At 40.3% G+C, this 17,898-nt stretch overlaps 1 protein-coding gene across 7 annotated transcripts in view; it reads left to right on the top strand.

Annotated features, from left to right (window-relative positions):
* FYCO1 (FYVE and coiled-coil domain autophagy adaptor 1) overlaps positions 1-17,898 on the top strand; it is a 45,360-nt gene that overhangs the window by 5,054 nt on the left and 22,408 nt on the right. For 3 of the 7 annotated variants that reach the window (XM_068204744.1, XM_068204736.1, XM_068204756.1), the window contains exons 2-10: positions 4,183-4,359; positions 5,862-5,968; positions 7,069-7,194; positions 10,399-10,505; positions 11,375-11,518; positions 12,288-12,381; positions 12,783-15,413; positions 16,226-16,318; positions 17,342-17,460. In XM_068204744.1, coding sequence (XP_068060845.1) covers positions 4,305-4,359; positions 5,862-5,968; positions 7,069-7,194; positions 10,399-10,505; positions 11,375-11,518; positions 12,288-12,381; positions 12,783-15,413; positions 16,226-16,318; positions 17,342-17,460 — 3,476 coding nt within the window. In that variant the 5' untranslated portion in view covers positions 4,183-4,304. Of the gene's footprint in view, positions 1-3,953; positions 3,978-4,182; positions 4,360-5,861; positions 5,969-7,068; positions 7,195-10,398; positions 10,506-11,374; positions 11,519-12,287; positions 12,382-12,782; positions 15,414-16,225; positions 16,319-17,341; positions 17,461-17,898 lie in introns of those variants that run through there. The other 4 variants (XM_068204776.1, XM_068204786.1, XM_068204751.1 and 1 more) reach the window with 3 other exon arrangements.

The raw sequence follows: 17,898 nt of genomic DNA, 5'->3' as shown, positions 1-17,898 counted from the left end.
CTGCAGCACAGCTGCTGTGAATGTTACTGGGGCTCTATGTTTGCTGCAACAACAAAGTACAAAGTAGTTTTTTCAGAAAATTACTGGAATGAAATTATTTAACTAAATCAATGCTGTTACAGTTCAGAGAGTTAGGGACATTTTTTTCCCCAGTTCTTCCTTCATCTTTGCCATGAGGTTTGCATTCAGTGTCTTTTGTCAGTGTGTCTTGTAACCAGCTGAATGACCAGGTAGGTTGTTGGGGATTTTTTTCCCCTAGTGTGCCTTGCAGTTATTAGTCAGTATCTGCTTTTATAGAACATATCATGTTCACCCTACACAAAGGAATAATGCAGTTACAGTTGTGACTCACAAACATAGGATTTGTCTCAGTATACTCGCTTGCCTGTTTTGATTCATATAGAATGTTAGAAAAGGCATAGGATTGTGGGCACCAAATAATTAAAGGTCTTGTGATACCATCTTGGGCCATGTGATTAAGTGCCCTTGTTTGGAACAACTAGATCAGAGTAATCATATTAACAAGAAATATTTCCATAAGCAGCAGAAAGTAGTGGATCTTGGTTTCCAATGAATATTTTTTGCAAATCTGATTTACTGTTTATCTGAAATACACCATGTCTGCAGTATGAGCTCTGCTCTTACTGCACACTGAAAACACATTTGGGTGGAGAATGGATTCTCTGATATAAGGCTATAATGAAGGTCTCTCTGTAGCATTTTTAACAATGCAGAGACACTTTGCTCATGGACATCCTCTTTGCTTCCTGTTTTCATTGCACATGGAGAAGTAATATTTTGAAGATGGCTACCTTCTGTCAAGGTGTGCTGAAACTGACCAATTAATAAAAAAATTCAAATGTAGCTGTTGGAGATGCAGACATGATGTAAAAAATGAAGATAAATTTTATAGAATCAGATTAAATATAGGTCATTGTAGCTACTTCATTAACCAGTTTAATTACAGTCATTATACTTTGTTGCCTGTTTTATATGTGTCTCACTCCCCTTCAGGTAAATCTTTCCTTTTCCTGTATGTGGGCTATTTCCTTTCTGCTTCTTTCTTTAATCTCCAGGATATCCTCCTCTGTAAAGAAGATTGCCACCCCCACACTAGCATTTATGCCAGCAGGGAAGGGAAGGCAGAAACCACCTTCAGAGATCAGCAGGCATGGCCCAGGAATTTGAGGAGGGACTGGTGGCATGCCCTATCTTGCCTCCTCTGTGCCAGGTCCTTAGTGTAGCTGTGCTGGTATCATTGCAGCTCAGCAGTTCTGGGCAAGTTAATGCCATCAGCCTTAGTCCAGTGCTGTTATATAAGAAGTAACAATGCATCATCTAAAAAGCTCTCGACCCACAGCAGGTCACTCGTGCCTGATGAATGTATCATGTTGTTTTCACAAAGCAAATGTTTACAGGTATTATAGTAGGATAGGAAATGCTGGAGGAATGGGGAATTCTGGTGCAACTAAAGAATTCTGGGCAAATTCTGTTCTGTGATCAGGAAGGACTAGATGAGGTGTTTACAGAAGGTCTTCCTATTTTGAAACCTTGGGAAACCAGTTAAGATTCATTGTCAACTTTCTTTGCCATAAGAAGTGAGAGCTCTGCACCTTTCTGTGGCATGAGCTGTGTTTTCTAAGAACGCTTCTGGAAGGACCATGGAGGGGAGAAGAACCTTTCTCCCCATTATGTAGAAGAGAAGGCAAGTAGAAGTTTCAGCACATTTGCCCTATGCCATAGCCCAGGTCAAAAGATGCCCTTCACCACTGGGAAGAGAAGGGGATAAATGCATGTCTCATCTGTGGGAGCTGATGCAAGGAAGAAGGAAGCTGTGAGACCTTGCTCCAGGTATTAAAAGGTGACAGGGAGTAGGCAGAGGAGTGGACTGTGCAGCTTCATGCCTCCAGATGAGTTGTGGTTTCTTTTCAGGGTTCTCACATTCTGTCTATGAGATCCAAACAGGAATAAAGTTGTGTATTTGCTTTGGCACAGCAAGATCAACCCACTGGGAGCACAGAGCCTTCTCTTGCACTGTGCCACTGAGCTGTTGTGCCCCCAGTAGTCATTTATCTGTGGCTTCTGGGCATACACACTGATTTAAGCAGTGCTAATGGGGCTGGGGAAACTCTGAGCAGCCTTAGTCCTCTTCCAGTGAATATCTGCTTGTGCACGTTGCTGGGAATTAGCACTTGACAAGGTCCCGTGCTGTGCCTGGCTGCCACAGGATGCTCAGTGTCCCACTCCCTGCTGGTTATTGCAAAATAAAGGCTCAATTCCCAACTTCCTATTCTCTCTGTAGATGCCAGCAGTTGGTCTAGTCATGTTTTCCTGGCATGCCTCTTCCAAAGCCTTTGTGTCTCTGGAGCCTTGAATGGGAGCTTTTTCTGGCCTTTGGGAAGTACAGGCAGGACCCCCTTGCTGGTCCTTGCTCTTTCCCCTCTTTGTGTGAGGAAAAGCAGTTGGTTTGGCCTGGCTTTTTGGCTTCCATTGCCCACAAAGCTCAATCTTCTCACATCAGCTCCTTTCTGTAACAGTTGCCAAACTGAACAGACAGGCTGATATTACTGTGAGTGCTTAGAAAAGGAAACTTTGACTTGCTGAGTTTGTTACTCTTGCTCTTTTTTCAGTAGTACCCAAACTCAGCAAGTTGCCAAGAAGTGTAGTACTTTGTGTGGTCTTTGGTTAGCATCGAGATAGGAATCTTGGGTATGTCACATTGTTGATTTAAGGTAAAAAATTGTGTTTGGCACCACAGGTCAGGTGGTCTATGCTGTTCTGGTCTTCTGTCCCTGAAGCAACTGGTTATGGTGGGGATTTTGCAGGTAAAAGCCTTTCCTCAGATAGCACATGGTCCACATGACACTTATGTCATAACATAACCCTTGTGTCGTAACATAACAAAGATCAAAACACGGAAATGGAAACTAGCACGTAACAAAGCACAGGTATGCAGAGAAACTCAGGAGTAAGCCTAATTTCAACCTTCTCTTTATACTTAATGTTCTTCTGTCTCTCTAGCTTTATTAATGTTTGCTTTGTTTCAAACAGTAAAGAATACAGGATGACATTGGGATCACTTCCTAGCAATACCTTAATCCATAGGGTAGGAAGGATGATCTGTTTTAATTCAGACACCTAGTTTCGCTCTTTTGGGAGTGAAAGAATGGAAAGAGAAAGGAGATATAATAATGTGACCTAATGACATTAGATTCAAAAGTTTGCAATATTTTAATTACAACTTAATTTCATTGTAGTTCAGCTTGAATCATAACAGAAGCACTGATGTGTAACAGCAATTTTTCTAAAGATTCAGTACTTCGGGTGTTGTCTTTGCTTGAAACTTTGGCTGTATCTCTGCAGACAGAATTCTGAATAACCTTTGAACAGGATGCTTAGTATAAGTTTTCTATGTAGTTTCTATGTGGCTTTTTTCTTTAAATGATTGTTCCCAGATTAGTGTTGGAAAGATTTCATCCCCAGGCATGGCTGTTTTAGTGAAGTGTTTGAGGCTTTTAATTAATTTTACCTTAAGAAAGATTTTCTGTGAGTGCCAAGTATAACTCATCCTAAGCAAAGAAGATGGTGCAAGGTATGTTGATCTAGCCAGGGATGCTGTAACGGAGCTTAAAATAAAGTGGTGTCATCTTACACGTGTAGGGAACAGTGGGTTCCGAGAAGGGGTTGAGAGGTGCTCTTTGTGCTAAAATCACACTCCAGTACTAAATATTTAAATAGTTCTTGCACATTAAAAATATGCACCAGTGTGCCTACTCTGTGTCTTGAAAGTCCTTCTGAAATGGAAAAGTTGTCTCATTTTTTACTCTACAGCCTGTAGGGAAGATCTGGCAGAGGGTTTGGGGAGGGAAAATCACATGTCATTGGAACCTCCCTCAGAGTCACAAGATGGATTGAGTGAAATGCCAGCTAGAGATGAGCTGTGTCATAACTCCAGACAGAGAAAATTGCTCTCTGAGGTTTGCTTAGTTGTTTTGAAAGATATAACTGAAGAAATAACCAAAATGGAAAGTGAAAACTAGAAGAAAATATTAAGGAGATTCATAGAAAAGGGTTGGCCTTGGAATTCATTAGTCAACAGGATTGAAAATGCCAAAGCACCTCTTTTCTACTCATTTGAGCTGATAAAGACTTTCATTTTATTTTTGCCTTTTACAATTGCAGGTGTCACAGAGAAAAATAATCAGTGTCAACCCAATGGTCTTCAAGGATATGAACTGTGCTGTTTTTATCTAGATGGATGAAAAAGTTAACAGCCCAGAAGGGGAGTTCCTTTTGTTTTCAAGATGGCAGCAACGAGTGGCGAAAGCCAGCTGCAGCGGATTATCAGAGACTTGCAAGGTACAGTGAGTGCCGTGCTGACAGATGCGTTCTGGAGGCTGGACTGCATTCTCCAGGGTTTAGATAACAGAGAGTGGGAGTTGTGTTTTCTATTGTGTAACTCTTTCCTGCAGCATTGTACCAACATAATTCAAGGTGTGCAGTGTTACTGTTTTTTTTTTTTGTGAGACGAGTACTGTACTTCCTGCAGAACCCTGAATTCTTAAATTCTGTAAATTTAAATATACAGGAGAAGAAAAAAGTTTTACAGTTTAAAGAAAGTGATGTGTGAGGTGTGCATTATGAACTAGTACTTTAGCAGCATGCATAGAGCTGTGCTGCTACAAGACTTCATGTCTTATAAGGAGAAAGGGCCTAAAACTCAGCCTTCCTTAATGGGAAGCTGGTGTGGAGTTGATGCTAATGTAATAAAAAACCAGGAGGCCAAACCTGGCTGGGAAAGGAGACCCAGAGGAAGGGTGCTGGAGAATCACACCTGTTGTTCGTGCTGCAGTGCAACCTGTCTTCCACTAGAAGTAGCCAACTTCATTTAAACAGTTCTGTTGCAGGCAGAACTGGGATCAGATTCATAACAGTTTTTCTGCATGCTTTCTGTCCTAATCAGCTGCCTATCCCAAGATTCTGATATTTTTCCTTTTAATTTTTATTAAATAAAAGGTATATGCACCAAAGCTGAAAATCTACATCTTCCTGTAACATAAGAAAGGAGATCTATGTGACTACTAACTAGAAGAAATTTTAATTTGCAAAGGGTTATTGAGTGGGACTGGGAGCTAAAGTTCATTCAATCACCTGAAATAAATATAAGACCAAAGGGAAAGCATGCTCAAAACCAGTAATTTCTGATGCTGAGAAGTACATCCTTTTGGGGCTAGAGTGTTCAGGGGGACAATAAAGTGTATTTTGACTTGAGATTTCCTTACCCACTATATGTGTACATTTCAGAGAAGAGGAGGTGCTGTTTGCTTATTTTTTATGTAAATTATTTTTTCATTTGTGTTTGTAACCAGTACAAGCTGAACCTTCCTGAATAAAGCATGGAGAAGATAAATGTGCTGACTGAATGACAGTTCTTGTGTTACTGATCCCCTTTAGCAGATTACATGCTTTGTCCTTTCTAATCAGAATTCTGTTTGTCCTGTGGCAATACCTTAATGTGCACATGAGACAGCAAAAAGTTCTTTCTCTTCCCTCTGCTGAGTTAGCAATTAGCAGTTGTCTATTAGCAGGTTTTGCTAAGTGTCAGAAGTGCTAGGTGTGTTTTTAAGAAGAAATAATCCATACAACAGATTGACACAGTTTGAACTCCTGTTTTCTTTATAGGTGGTCTCAAATTGCAAGCTTATCAGTCATTTTCTCATACTGTCGTTAAGACATTTCAGCTAAAAGAAAATGAGTCCACATGCAGAATGTCCATGAAGAAAGCATTTATTTAGTTGTTTATGGATTCAGTGCTATAAGTCCTTTGCATTAGTTATCTATTTTGGTGTCTTGTTTTAAAGATGCAGTGACTGAATTAAGTAAAGAATTTAAAGAAGGAGGTGAACCAATCACAGATGACAGTGTCAACTTGCAAAAATTCTCCTACAAGCTTGAGTACCTCTTACAGGTAAAATGTGATTTGTGTCATTTGTAATCTACCAGCAAAGCTCAGCCTTATTTCTCTTGCTTAATCTTCAGTATGTGCAGTTTAACTCAAATAACCATAAATATCCAATTGAGTCTCTCTATTTTATTTTGGTGTGTGTAATAAGAGGACTGAAATATCTGCTGCCTATTATACATATTTCAAGTGAAAATAAATGTAATCAAAAGGCAGTGCTGGAAGTCTGACTGAGGAGTGTAAGGCATTTCTTTATTGATCTGAAAGATCTGAGTTTGATTTTAAAGATATATCTTGCTAAATTATCCTGAAAAAAACTGTGGTAATGGTATCTTGACATTTTAATGCAAAATAAATACTGGATGTGAGTAATTTATAGAATTTTCAGCAATTTAACTTTGGAAAGTTTTTTTATTGTTGTTGTATGGAAGGCTTGAGGCAAAAAGCTAATTTTTAATCTGGAGTGCTGCTTTTTGTCCACCCTTAAGGTTTATGTAAAAGAGGACACTTCTGGGCAAACTGAAATTCTTGCATAGTGTGGTGTCTACATATACCGTAATCATGCCACTGATTGCAGCAAATGCTAATTTGCAACAAATGCTAATCTAGCCTTAATCTAGGCAAGGGATTGCAGAGCAGAAGCTGGAAAATCCTTTGGAATTTGAATGGTCCACGGTGCAGTCCATACCCCTGCTGCATTGCTGCTCTGAACATGATTTAGCTAGAACAGGTTTTTCTGGTACATATGTGTGTGCTACTGCCACACTTAATTGCAGGTCTCTCAGCAGCTGTTTGTTAGTGCCTTGCCCTTGAACAGCTGCTGAATCTGCTGCCAGTCTTTGTCTCAGGAGTTTTGAAAGGATGTCTGTATTTTAAAGAGATCCAGAGCATTATTATCTCTACTGTCAGTTAAGTAGCTTTTGTAACTGCTGGATTGCATTGGTACAATGCAGTGTCTCTTTAATTTGTGAATGCATTCTTCAAGCTAAAGCTAAGAGGAGTCATGAAAGGACATGCTGCTGGGAGAGGAACAGGATTCCTGTTGATATATAAAAATATATTTCTATTTAAATTTTGCTCATTATATTTTATTTTCCTGGTTTAAGTTTGACCAGAAAGAAAAAAGCACATTGCTGGGGAACAGAAAAGACTACTGGGATTATTTCTGTGACTGTCTGGCAAAAATCAAAGGAGCTAATGATGGAATCCGCTTTGTCAAGTCTATTACAGAAGTAAGTATATCAGTTAAGCATCAGAATATGTGGTTAATGTTCTGCCATGTTTTTTCAGTGACCAGTAACAACAAACTAAAAAAAATACACTGCTTTTAAGATATAGCAAAAAAACATGGGAGGTTTTTTTTCTAATTTTCACGTGAAGTATAAAAATGCAAGATGGCTTTTTTTACTAGGGCACATTATGTAGGATTCGAAAGCCTGATTCCTGTTTCAAAGACCACTTACACAAGTGAATGGACCTATTTGTCTCTGGTTGTGTCCTGCATTTTCATAAACTTAAAGCCATTTTCTCTAAAAAGAAATGAGAAATTAAGTCAAGGGTAGAGCGTGCCATCTTCAACAACTCTTATGGCAGGATTTGGCTCTAAGTGTAAGGTGAAAGGTTCACCATATTTGACTTTTCTTAAGACTTTTTTAACCCGTCCATAGAGTTGGGGAGGGACTGACTGAGAGCAGCAATTTCATCTTCTGTCTGAACTCTGTTCCTCTGTGTGAAATAGCATGAAATTACTAGGGATGATTGTCGTCATTTCCTTGGGTAAGCTGTCAGGAACAGCACAAAAAGCCTTGTTCCTATTAGATTTAGATTAGGAATAAAAGCTTAATCTTGTAAAAACCACATTATGTCTTCAGCTCAATGCATGGGTGAAATAAAAGCTGTGAGAAGCTTTCTGTGTTGATCCTGTCTGAGTCTGTAGATTGAAGAAGAAGATTTTCGTAGTGGATAGAAGAGGCAGTGGTGTGGTGATTGCAGATTTCTCCGCAAAGGAGGCTGTGCTATAGTCTTCAGCAGTCTATTGCCTGTGACATCACCTGCATATTGCCACATGTAAATACTGCTCTGCTTTTTCCTCCTTTAGTACCTCTGGCTGTTAAATTATTAGCACAGGGTCAGAAATTATAGTTTGGAAGTAGGATATTTTCTACTTCACTTTATGTGCAGCCATAGAAATTAGCTTGTGGAAGGCTTCCTTAATCTTTATTAACTTGTGGTTCAGAAATACAAACTCCTAAAAAAGAATCAGTGATCTGTTTTGGGTAACTGAGCTGGCAGACTTGGGCTCAGAAGTTAAATGACACATGGCAGCACAAATGTATGTTTGCTATTCCCTGTCATTATAGGTAGAAATCAGCAGCAAATTTTTTAACCTGGCTGGATAGAACATAAAGGTTTCCAAATGTCCTTTATTTGCTTACTGAGCAATACTAGTTGATTTTCAAACCTGGAAATGAACAAAAAGGAAAGAGTAATAGCAGTTAACTTAAAGAACAGTTAAACATTAAACAGCATAAATGCCTGTTCTGCTCTGCTTGCAGTGCTTCTAATATTAGGATGCATGATATGCTAGAGAGGTGGAGCAAGGAAGCAAATAACAATACCCTGGAAACTGTTATCTGTTAATTAAGCAGAGGGCCTTATTCTTGAGAGCAGTGAGTTCTGGTCATTCCCCTTTCACTTTCCAAAGGTGATTACACTGAATACACATCTTTCCAAATCTTTACAGCCATACACTGCACCTTAGCTACAATGTTTGCTGTCAACATGGAAATATTGTCAATTCCAGACACTCTGCCTCCCTGATTTCTAACAGGGCTCCAGCAGGAGGTGGCATGGTTTTGTTTCCTAGTCAAATAGTCTTTAGCTACTTGTAGCTGCATATATGTAAATATTTTCCTGTGGTTTTTATCATGGAAGTTTTTTCTGGTCTCTCCATATTGCTTACAGAAAGTATCGCAATTTAAATTGATAAACCAATGGAAGTAAGGCTAGAATTAATTCAGTGGCTTCCAGGGTTTGGAGTTTTTTTACAGTTCTTAAGATACTCACTAAATATGCCTAGTTAGGAAAAAACACTTGTAAGCTTCTGTGCACAGAATAGGGATAGCATCTCCCTGAAGAATGTTCAGATATCTGCTGGGTTAATGAGAGTGAAAACCAGGTGGTAAATTAAATTTACTATTTCTGGCATACTGAGTGCTTAGGGACCATGGTATTTTGCACATTGTATCCTGTAGGATTCAAAGCAAAAATCAGTAAAAAGTGTTGCTATCTTTGCTTCACATTTCATTCAGGTCCATTTATAAGGAACATTTTTGTATGTAGTGGGTTACTGAACTAAATGAAGAGCCTGTGTTACTTCAGAGCAGAAGCCCAGAAACAGCAAAAACAGGGAAGCTGAGGGTATTGTTCTCACTGCGGCACAGTGGAATACTGATCGGTGGGAAAGAAGGCTTGTGTGGCCTTTGAGCCTTCTTTCACACTAACTTTTCAAGCAAAGTTTACAGTAACCTACTAATTTGTGCCTCAGCCTCTCTATTATTTGTCTTGGCTTCTATTTTAAATCATAAATGTTTTTGCTTTGTTAGTTAGATGAGCAGTTAGGTGAGAAATTCTTTCATCACACTCCTTTCCCATTTCTAAATTGATTAGTGACTTTGATGGAAAGAAGAAACAGAACTATTCAGTGTTTCACCATTTTGCAGGACAGAAAATGGTTCAGTGTAAAAACAAAGTATCGATTTTTCAAGTCAATAGCTATAAAAAAATTCAGTACTGAGCTTTGTGATCCCCCTTGTGTTGATTTAACAGCTGTCTTCATAAAAAGGTCCATTAATTTTGGTCATGCAGCTGTTCTTGGTCTGAAGAAAGAATTAGGTTTTAATCAAATTAATGGCTAAGTATTAAGAAAGGCTTTTTGCATTGTGTGGGGTTACTGTATCCATGGGGATGTATATTTGTATATGTGTACATCTTCTATGACTAAATCTTTCCTAAATCTTTCCTAAAGCTCTTCCAGCTGTGGCCATACACATCTTCAGTAACTCAAGCTGTCACTTCTGTCTTTGCTAGGCACATTGAGATTTGCCTTATATTTTGAATTGTTCTTAGCATAGTCTGTACTCAGGTACTCAATATATTAGATGATTCATTGGTCCTGTGATGCCTTTTATATTATTATAAAGTGGACAACAGCCAGCTGTAGAAACAAATTAATCATTCTGAAAAGCTTCCAGCCAACATCAAACTTAGGAAAGGTGCTCCTTAGTGGCAGTTCTCACTGGCTTCCTTTACAGCTTTTTCCTTTACAGTGGCTTATTGTGAGTATTTTTGTGTTGCTTTGTAGGCTGTTCTGGCCATGTCTCCACATGATCACAAATTATATTTAACTTTCTTTTCTTGTGGTTTCTCCCTTCCAGCTACGAACCTCTCTTGGAAAAGGAAGAGCATTTCTTCGTTATTCCCTGGTTCACCAAAGGCTAGCAGACACCTTGCAGCAATGTTTTATGAACGCTAAAGTGACCAGGTGAGTAGCAAAGTGCTTTTTTAGCTAATAGGTGTCTGCTCAGTGTGATCAAGCAACATCACCTCATTGTTATTGAAAGAAATTGAAACACTTCCAATTGTTTGGCTTAGAGAGCTGGTAATAGGATATGAAGGATCATAGACCTTTTGGCCTGGGTCACTGGTTCATGCCTATCTTGGGCTTGTAAAGATTGAAAGTTATTACAGCTTAATATATGTGGAGTGGGTTGTGCTGATGCTTCTGTACGTCAGTTTCAGAGATGATACCATTTGTAAGTATTGAAGATCCTGGGTTTGATGGACTATTCATCATGAGAGAGGATTAATTTGGATGTGCTGCACAAAGCCCCAGAAAGCATTTGCATATATCTGTGGATACTCACACAAAGGAATAACTTGCCCTTAAAATTCCAAATATAGTTTGTATTTGGTTGGAGGGACACTGCTAGGGCTTTAAGAAAAAGCCAGCTATTTTCATGGTGTATTTAACTCTGGATGCTGCTTTCTATTCCTCATTTTTGATGTATTAAATGTATATTTTAGTTACTTACTGTGTGATTATCCAGTGTATTGCAAATATTTTGTATTGTCAGTGATTTGCCCAAGAACTAGAAGAAAAAATATTTTGTGCAGTGATTCCTTTAAGGATATTTATGTGGAATTAATTAAATTTGTTTAATTTCATTGACATTGAAAGGATGGAATATTGTTTGGTGGGTCTGGTTGTTTTCATTTGTGTTTAGAATACTGCATCATAGGTTTTTTGAGGAGAGGTAAATAATGAGGTAGGGTTGTTTTTGTAAGAGAAACTGCTGCTTCCCTTTTGCCTGTGAATGAGTATTACTTCTCTTTTGGTTTTTTGTTTTCAAGTGACTGGTACTATGCAAGAAGTCCATTTCTGAATTCCAAAATGAGTTCTGACATTGTGGGTCAACTCTATGAGCTCACTGATGTTCAGTTTGACTTGGCATCAAGAGGCTATGATTTAGATGCTGCTTGGCCAGCATTTGCCAGGTAAGATGTAGCCACATTGTGTTTTTGTATTAACAAGGACATAAAACACCTGCTTGCTAAAGAATCTGTAAAAGCTTCTGCTTTTGAGGGCAGGAACACTTGTGTTTGAGTAGTTATATGCTTTTGAGTAGGTATAAACTTGTGTTTGAGTAGGTATATGACCAAATTGTCCTGTTTTGCCTCCAGTATACTGAGCACCAGGGATGCTCAGAGATGGTGCTCTGTAATACGGCACTTCCAGTAGCTGCAGTTTTGGCCCAAATCCCAAGCTATTCTCGTCTATACATGCGCAAGAATAAATCTTCTTAGCTTCCTCTGTTTCAAGAGCTGAGACATGTAGTGTCTGCACAGCCAAGCAGTGTGCATCACTTGCAGCCACAGTGATCCCACCTACAAGTGGGGAATAACAAAAACTACCAGGTCTGGTCCAGATCCATTTGTATCAGTGGGGGTTTCCTAGGGACTTTTGCTGCCACCCTCTGGTTGAGCGGCCACCACACAGCGATACAATTCCTTAGAGCAAGGCTGTGTTGATTGTTGTGGTTGAGGGAAGTGACAGTTACCAGCCCCATCACCTTTTATAGATGCCTTGGATATCCCTATCTTATTTTTCATCAACTTCAGTGGTTGCTGGCCGAGACAGCAGGTGCAGTTATGTCCTTTTTTATGTGGTAGTTACTACTAGATAAATCTTACATATACAAGTAGAAAGCCACATATGTATGTGCTTAGACTTACCTTAGATACTGTTTCTCTGTGTGATCAACAGGAGGACTTTGTCCTCACTTGGATCTTCAGCATATTTATGGAAGCCCCCAAGTCGCAGTTCCAGTATGAGCAGTTTAGTGAGCAATTATTTGCAGGTAAGCAAATTGCAAATAAATGTTTGTAAGTCACAACAGGTCCTTGGTTGACATGGTTTCAGAGAACTTTTAAGATGGTTATGCGTCTTATAATCTAAACTGCAAAAAGCATTTGTAATTAAAAGTAAAGGGAATTGTCTGTCAGCTGCTTCAACTTAACATGCAAATCTTGTAAAAGAAAAAAATATGTTCATAAGACTGCCTGCAAACAGGTATGTTTTCATTTATCTTTTGGGAAAACAAGCCCCATTTCCTACAGCTTGATATCTTGTAGTGCTATGAAGGCAACACACCATGTCACTGTACACTAAGAACCTGAACTTGCTCTCATTTGAGCACACAATTTAAATGAATGTTTAATGCTGCTTAAACTTTCTGATTTTTCCCTTCTGTTCATTTAGGCACAAGAGTTTCCTTCCAGCCCTGATGTAAATAACTCACTAAATGTTGAACACCTTGAGGGCTACGAAGAGATGCGTTTAGAACTTGACCAGGCTGAGCTGAGGCAGAGGGAACTTCAAGATCGTATTCACCAGCTAGAAATTGAAAACCAGGAGCTCCAGGCAGCTGTCAGCCTTCAAAAGGAACAAGTACAGGTAGAAAAGGAGAAGAGCAATAACTACAGTGAGGAGAACTCCCGGCTGACAAAGATGATCACAGAGTTACAGAAGCAGTGTGAGGTGTCACACTCCACTCAGAGCACTGTGCATGACCTGCAGAAGTGCCTACAGTCACTGGAACTGAGTGCAGCAGAGCAGCAGAAGGAATACTCAACAAAGGTGGAACAGCTGTTGACCAGCAAGGAAGATTGTGCCTCAAAATTGCAGGTTTCGAATCAGGAGCTGGAGACCTCTAGGGCTTTGATTGCTGGGAAGGATCTTTGCATTGATGAGCTCAAAGCCAAGCTGAGTTCCACAGAACAGAAGAACCTCAACCTCCTTGCAAAAGTTGATGCTGCCTTGGACGAAAAGGGACAGCAAGCCACAGCCCAGTATGACTCTGCCCTACAAATACAGGCACTGTTAGAGAAGCTTCAGGAGATGGAAAAGGAAAAGGCAGATATGCAAAGACTCAGTGCTGAACATGCATCTCAGCTGAAAGCAGCAAGGGAGGAGCTGCTGCTGAAAGAACAGGCACAGAAGGAACTGGAATCCAGATACAGTAGCCTCACTGCTAACTCCAAAGAAGAGAGTGAAAAGCTGATTGGGAGCCTGGAGACCATGGCAAAGGAAAAGGATGCACTTCAGAAGGCCCTGACTCTGAAAGGAAAGGAGATGGCTGAGCTCCAGACCCAGGTAATGGGGTCGCTGGCTCAGGTGGGTTCACTGGAAAACAATCTTGAGGAAACCAGGAAGGAAAAAGAGAAACTTGAGGAGGAGTATGGTAGGAGAGAAGAAGCACTGAAGCAGGAAGCCCAGTCGCAAGCAGAGCAACTTGAACTACAGGAGGGTCGCTTAACAAAGGTGAGTCAGACTGTGTGTAGCCTTCAGGAGCAAAACCAGAAACTCATGTCTGAGAAGGAGCATCTCAGGCAGAAAGTCAAAGAGCTGGAGGAGCAGATGGAGCAGAAAAACTCTGCAGTGAGTGAATTGGATGAGGAGAGCAGGAAACTAAAAGCAGAGAATGAGAATTTGCAGCAGTCTAAGAAGAAGATGGAAGAGAAGCTGAAAAATCTGGAAGCTTCTAATTCTTCCCTAGAAGCCGATGTAGCCAGGTTGAGAGCCTCTGAGAAACAACTTCAGAGTGAGATAGATGATGCCCTGGTGTCAGTTGATGAAAAAGAGAAGAAGCTCCGGGGTGAGAACAAACAGCTGGATGAAGACTTGCAGAATGCCAGGAGGCAAAGCCAAATTCTAGAGGAGAGGCTGGAGGCTCTGCGCTCAGAATATGAAGAACTAAAGCAAAGAGAAGAGACCTCCAAGGAGTCTTACGCCTCACTTGAAGCACAGCTGAAGAGTGCCAAACAGCATAGTTTACAAATGGAAAAAAGCTTGGACACCTTGAAGGAAAGCAAAGAGTGTCTCCAGTCACAGCTCACAGAGAAGGAAGTAGAACTGCAGGGCATGGAGAGCCAATGTCAGCAGCTAAGAGCAGAAGCTGAAAGACACAGGAAGAAAGCAGAGACTTTTGAGATAGAAAAGCTCAGTGTTGAAAAGACATGCCTTCATCAGACCAAACTTATAGAATCTCTCACATCACAAAAGGAATCAGTGGAAAAACAGCAACTACAGCAGGCAGTGTCCCTGGAGAAGGAGGCAAAAGAGCTGGCCTTCAGACTGACCATGAGTGAAGAGCAGCTGGAGGTCAACCGAGTTGAAGTGTCTAGGCTGCAGGCAGAAGTCCTCGATCTGCGAGTCAAGCTTCAGCAGGCCACTGATGAGAGAGAGAGGATGAGAGGTGAGCTGGCAGTCACTGAGACTGTCTTGAGTGAGCAGAAGACACTTGTCCAGCAGCTGAAAGAGCAGTGTGAGTCTCTCAACAGAAATCATGTGCAAGAACTGGTGCAATGTAAAGAAAGGGAAGAAAAGCTGAAAAAAGAGCAGGAGAGAACAACCCATCAAAAAGCTGAGCTGGAAAATAATTTAATGAACCTAAAGGAAGAGCTGTCTAAGGTTAAGCGGTATTTGGAAAATGCTAGAGTGGAAAACGAAGAAAATAAAGATCTCCTCCACAGGACCAACACTGATATGGCTGAACTTGGTATTCAGATTTGTGCCTTGACCTCTGAAAAGGTGGATGCAGAAGAGCAGTTGGCCCAGGCCACAGAAAAATTCAAAGAACTGGAAGAACAGGCAGCAGAGCAACAGGAGAAGCTGAAGCTTGACATCTCTAATCTCAGAGAGGAGAACAAGAGCCTGCAAGAGAAATTAGAGGAGGCTCAAATGTGTGCCGCAGCTGTCCCAAGTCTGCAATTGCAGCTGGAGACAATAAAGAAACAGGCACAGAGTTTCCAAGAGACCAGCCAAGAAGAGCTGTCTGCAATAAAATTTCAAATGAGCACAGAGATTCTAAATTATCAGACAAAATTCAAGGTAAATTAATGTAATTATTATAGCTGAGGGAGCTGCTTTACCATCTGCTACAGCAATTACTGCATGAAATCCTAAGGTTTGTGTGGGTCAGGCTCTGAGACTAACATGAAACCAGCCTTAGCCTGGGAATCTGAAAATATCTCTGTGCTCATGACCTAGGCCTATCTGAGATAAAAGGGTGATGATTTCTTACACTGGCACTGAAGGTGGCTTCTGCTGTCCCTCTGGTCACAGCTGTGGTTGTTTCCTTTTTTTGTAGGAACATTTCAAGACCTGTTCCTCACACCTATAACACTGCTTCTCCTAAGAACTGATGAAAGGAAACTTAGACTGAGACCAGTTGCTTTTGCATTTAATTCTCTCATGTGTTTTTGCTTTCAGCTGCTCAAGGTAGCAGCTGGGAAGATCAAAGTGTTGCTTCCAAAAAAACATGAGTCAGCCCTGCGTATACAAAACAGCACACCTAACGGCTGAAGATTTCATTGTGTTTGCTTTGCCATTCTGATAAAATGTCTGAGATTGGTGGTTGCTCAGAGGCTTATGCCACTGCATGGGTTTGACCTTCTTTTTGTTGAGAATTGCAACAGCCAATGCAAAGTAACAGTAAAACAATGTGCCACCATAAAGTGAGTTTGCTTGATTCTGAGAGTTGAGTGTCTTTTTAGCTGTCTTTCATGAGCCAGTGGCACTGCATTTATTCCATGCATGGCAGTAAGAGCACTCATAATTCACAGCTGGGAATTTTGTAGGTGAAGGGGTGGACTTCACCTTCACTGGAGGATTATTAACTACTGGCTCAATCTCTCTGCCAGGCTGTCAGTGAGGAGTGTGGGAAAGTAAGAGAGCAACTTGAGGAGCAGAAGCGACAACAGCATGCAGCAGAGGAAGAGATTACAGAGTTACAAGTAGGTGCTTGATCTGAATTAAAACCTGAGGTGTTTGTGTCAGCAGGCATTAGTGTTACAACTGGGAAGGCGAGCAGCATTTCTCATGACTGGCTGTGAGTCTGAGAATGCCCTTGTATAAATACAGACAAATTACTGGGCAGCTGACAGCCACTGAAGCAGAGATTATGAAAAGCATGATGTTACTTAGGATTTGTCCTGCCTTGAAAACTGGTCATGTTTTATGTAAGACCTGGCTATGTGTTCTCTTCTCAAATGGGGGTGTGGGTTTAAGATGTGTTTTTCTTAGGCCCTGCATTCCCATACAGCCACATGTGTAGATCCATCTATTTGCAGGCTGCAAAGGGCACTGAATTAGAGAATTAATGTGGCAGAGAAATAACCCAGCCAGAAAAAAACCAGAATTTTTGCAATAAGTTTATCAAACAGTTGAGTTAGAAGGGTCATACTGAGTTGTAAAGAATCCATAAAGAAGAAAGTTAAGATTATTAGATGTTGCCTTGCCTGCTAGGAGAAATACATACCTTTAGATGCAATTAGCTATGTGCCCTGAGGACTCCACGTTTGGCAGACTTCTCTGGAGAGTCTAGCTGTGAAAGAAGTTGGGTTGTTTTTGATTGTCCTTCATATTCCATATGGGCTTTAATAAACAACATTTTCCTCCTATTTAATTTTTCCCTTTTGAAGCTTTTAGGTGGTGAAAAAGCTTTCAGGGTGTATTCTTTTGCCATTATTTTTGAGAGATTTTTCTGGATAAGGAGGCAAAAACTCAACCGACATGGACTAACAAGAATTACAGGCTTAGCACTGTCTTACTTTAGCATGTATCCCTTATTCAGTGTGACAGAAGTAATCAGTTACTAGTACACAACTAATTACTGCCTGCTTATACAATAATATCTTAATTGGTCATTTGGCTGTAACTGATTATTTTCAAACATTGTTAGCTGTCTTGGTAATTGTCCTGTGCATGGTAAAGTCTTGTGTTTATCTGTAAGGAAATAAAGTAATTCATTTTATTAGGCTGCAAACACGAGTTTGTGCAGAAAGCTGGATGAAGCAAGAGAGCAGCTGTCAGAATCAGAATCTGCTCGGCTGCAGAAGGAAGAGGAAGTGACTTCTCTTAGAGAACTCTTGGAAAGGTGAGAGTTTGGATTCTTTACAGAAGCTGTTAATTTGTAGGCCAAGCAAGGGGACAATAATCAAAACATATTGAAAATCACCATGGTTTATGAAGTACCATATGCCACAGGGTTTAAATAGAACAAATAGTGCATGGGCACTGGCAGGGAACATCAAATCGACACTTCAGATGAGAAACATGGAAATTATTCAGCACATGTGAATACACAGTTTAGTTTTTACTGTATTGTTCATGTAGCTGATATAAATTCATGAAAGACATTTTTATAACCTCTAATTAATCACAAAATTAAAACAATATTGAGGGTTTGTTGTAAGGAATGGAAAATTTGTACTTTTGGACAGTTTGTTTTTTCTCTCCTCTTCATGAAGTTTCAGGTAATCAGTAAGAATTATCTGAATGGGACCACATCCTGCACGTCTTTGTCAGGTTTCTT

The sequence above is a fragment of the Anomalospiza imberbis genome, chromosome 1, assembly GCF_031753505.1.
Source record: "Anomalospiza imberbis isolate Cuckoo-Finch-1a 21T00152 chromosome 1, ASM3175350v1, whole genome shotgun sequence".
Lineage (NCBI taxonomy): Eukaryota > Metazoa > Chordata > Aves > Passeriformes > Viduidae > Anomalospiza > Anomalospiza imberbis.
The sequence above is the reverse complement of the archived record's forward strand: the minus strand, read 5'-3'. Positions and strand labels throughout refer to the sequence as shown.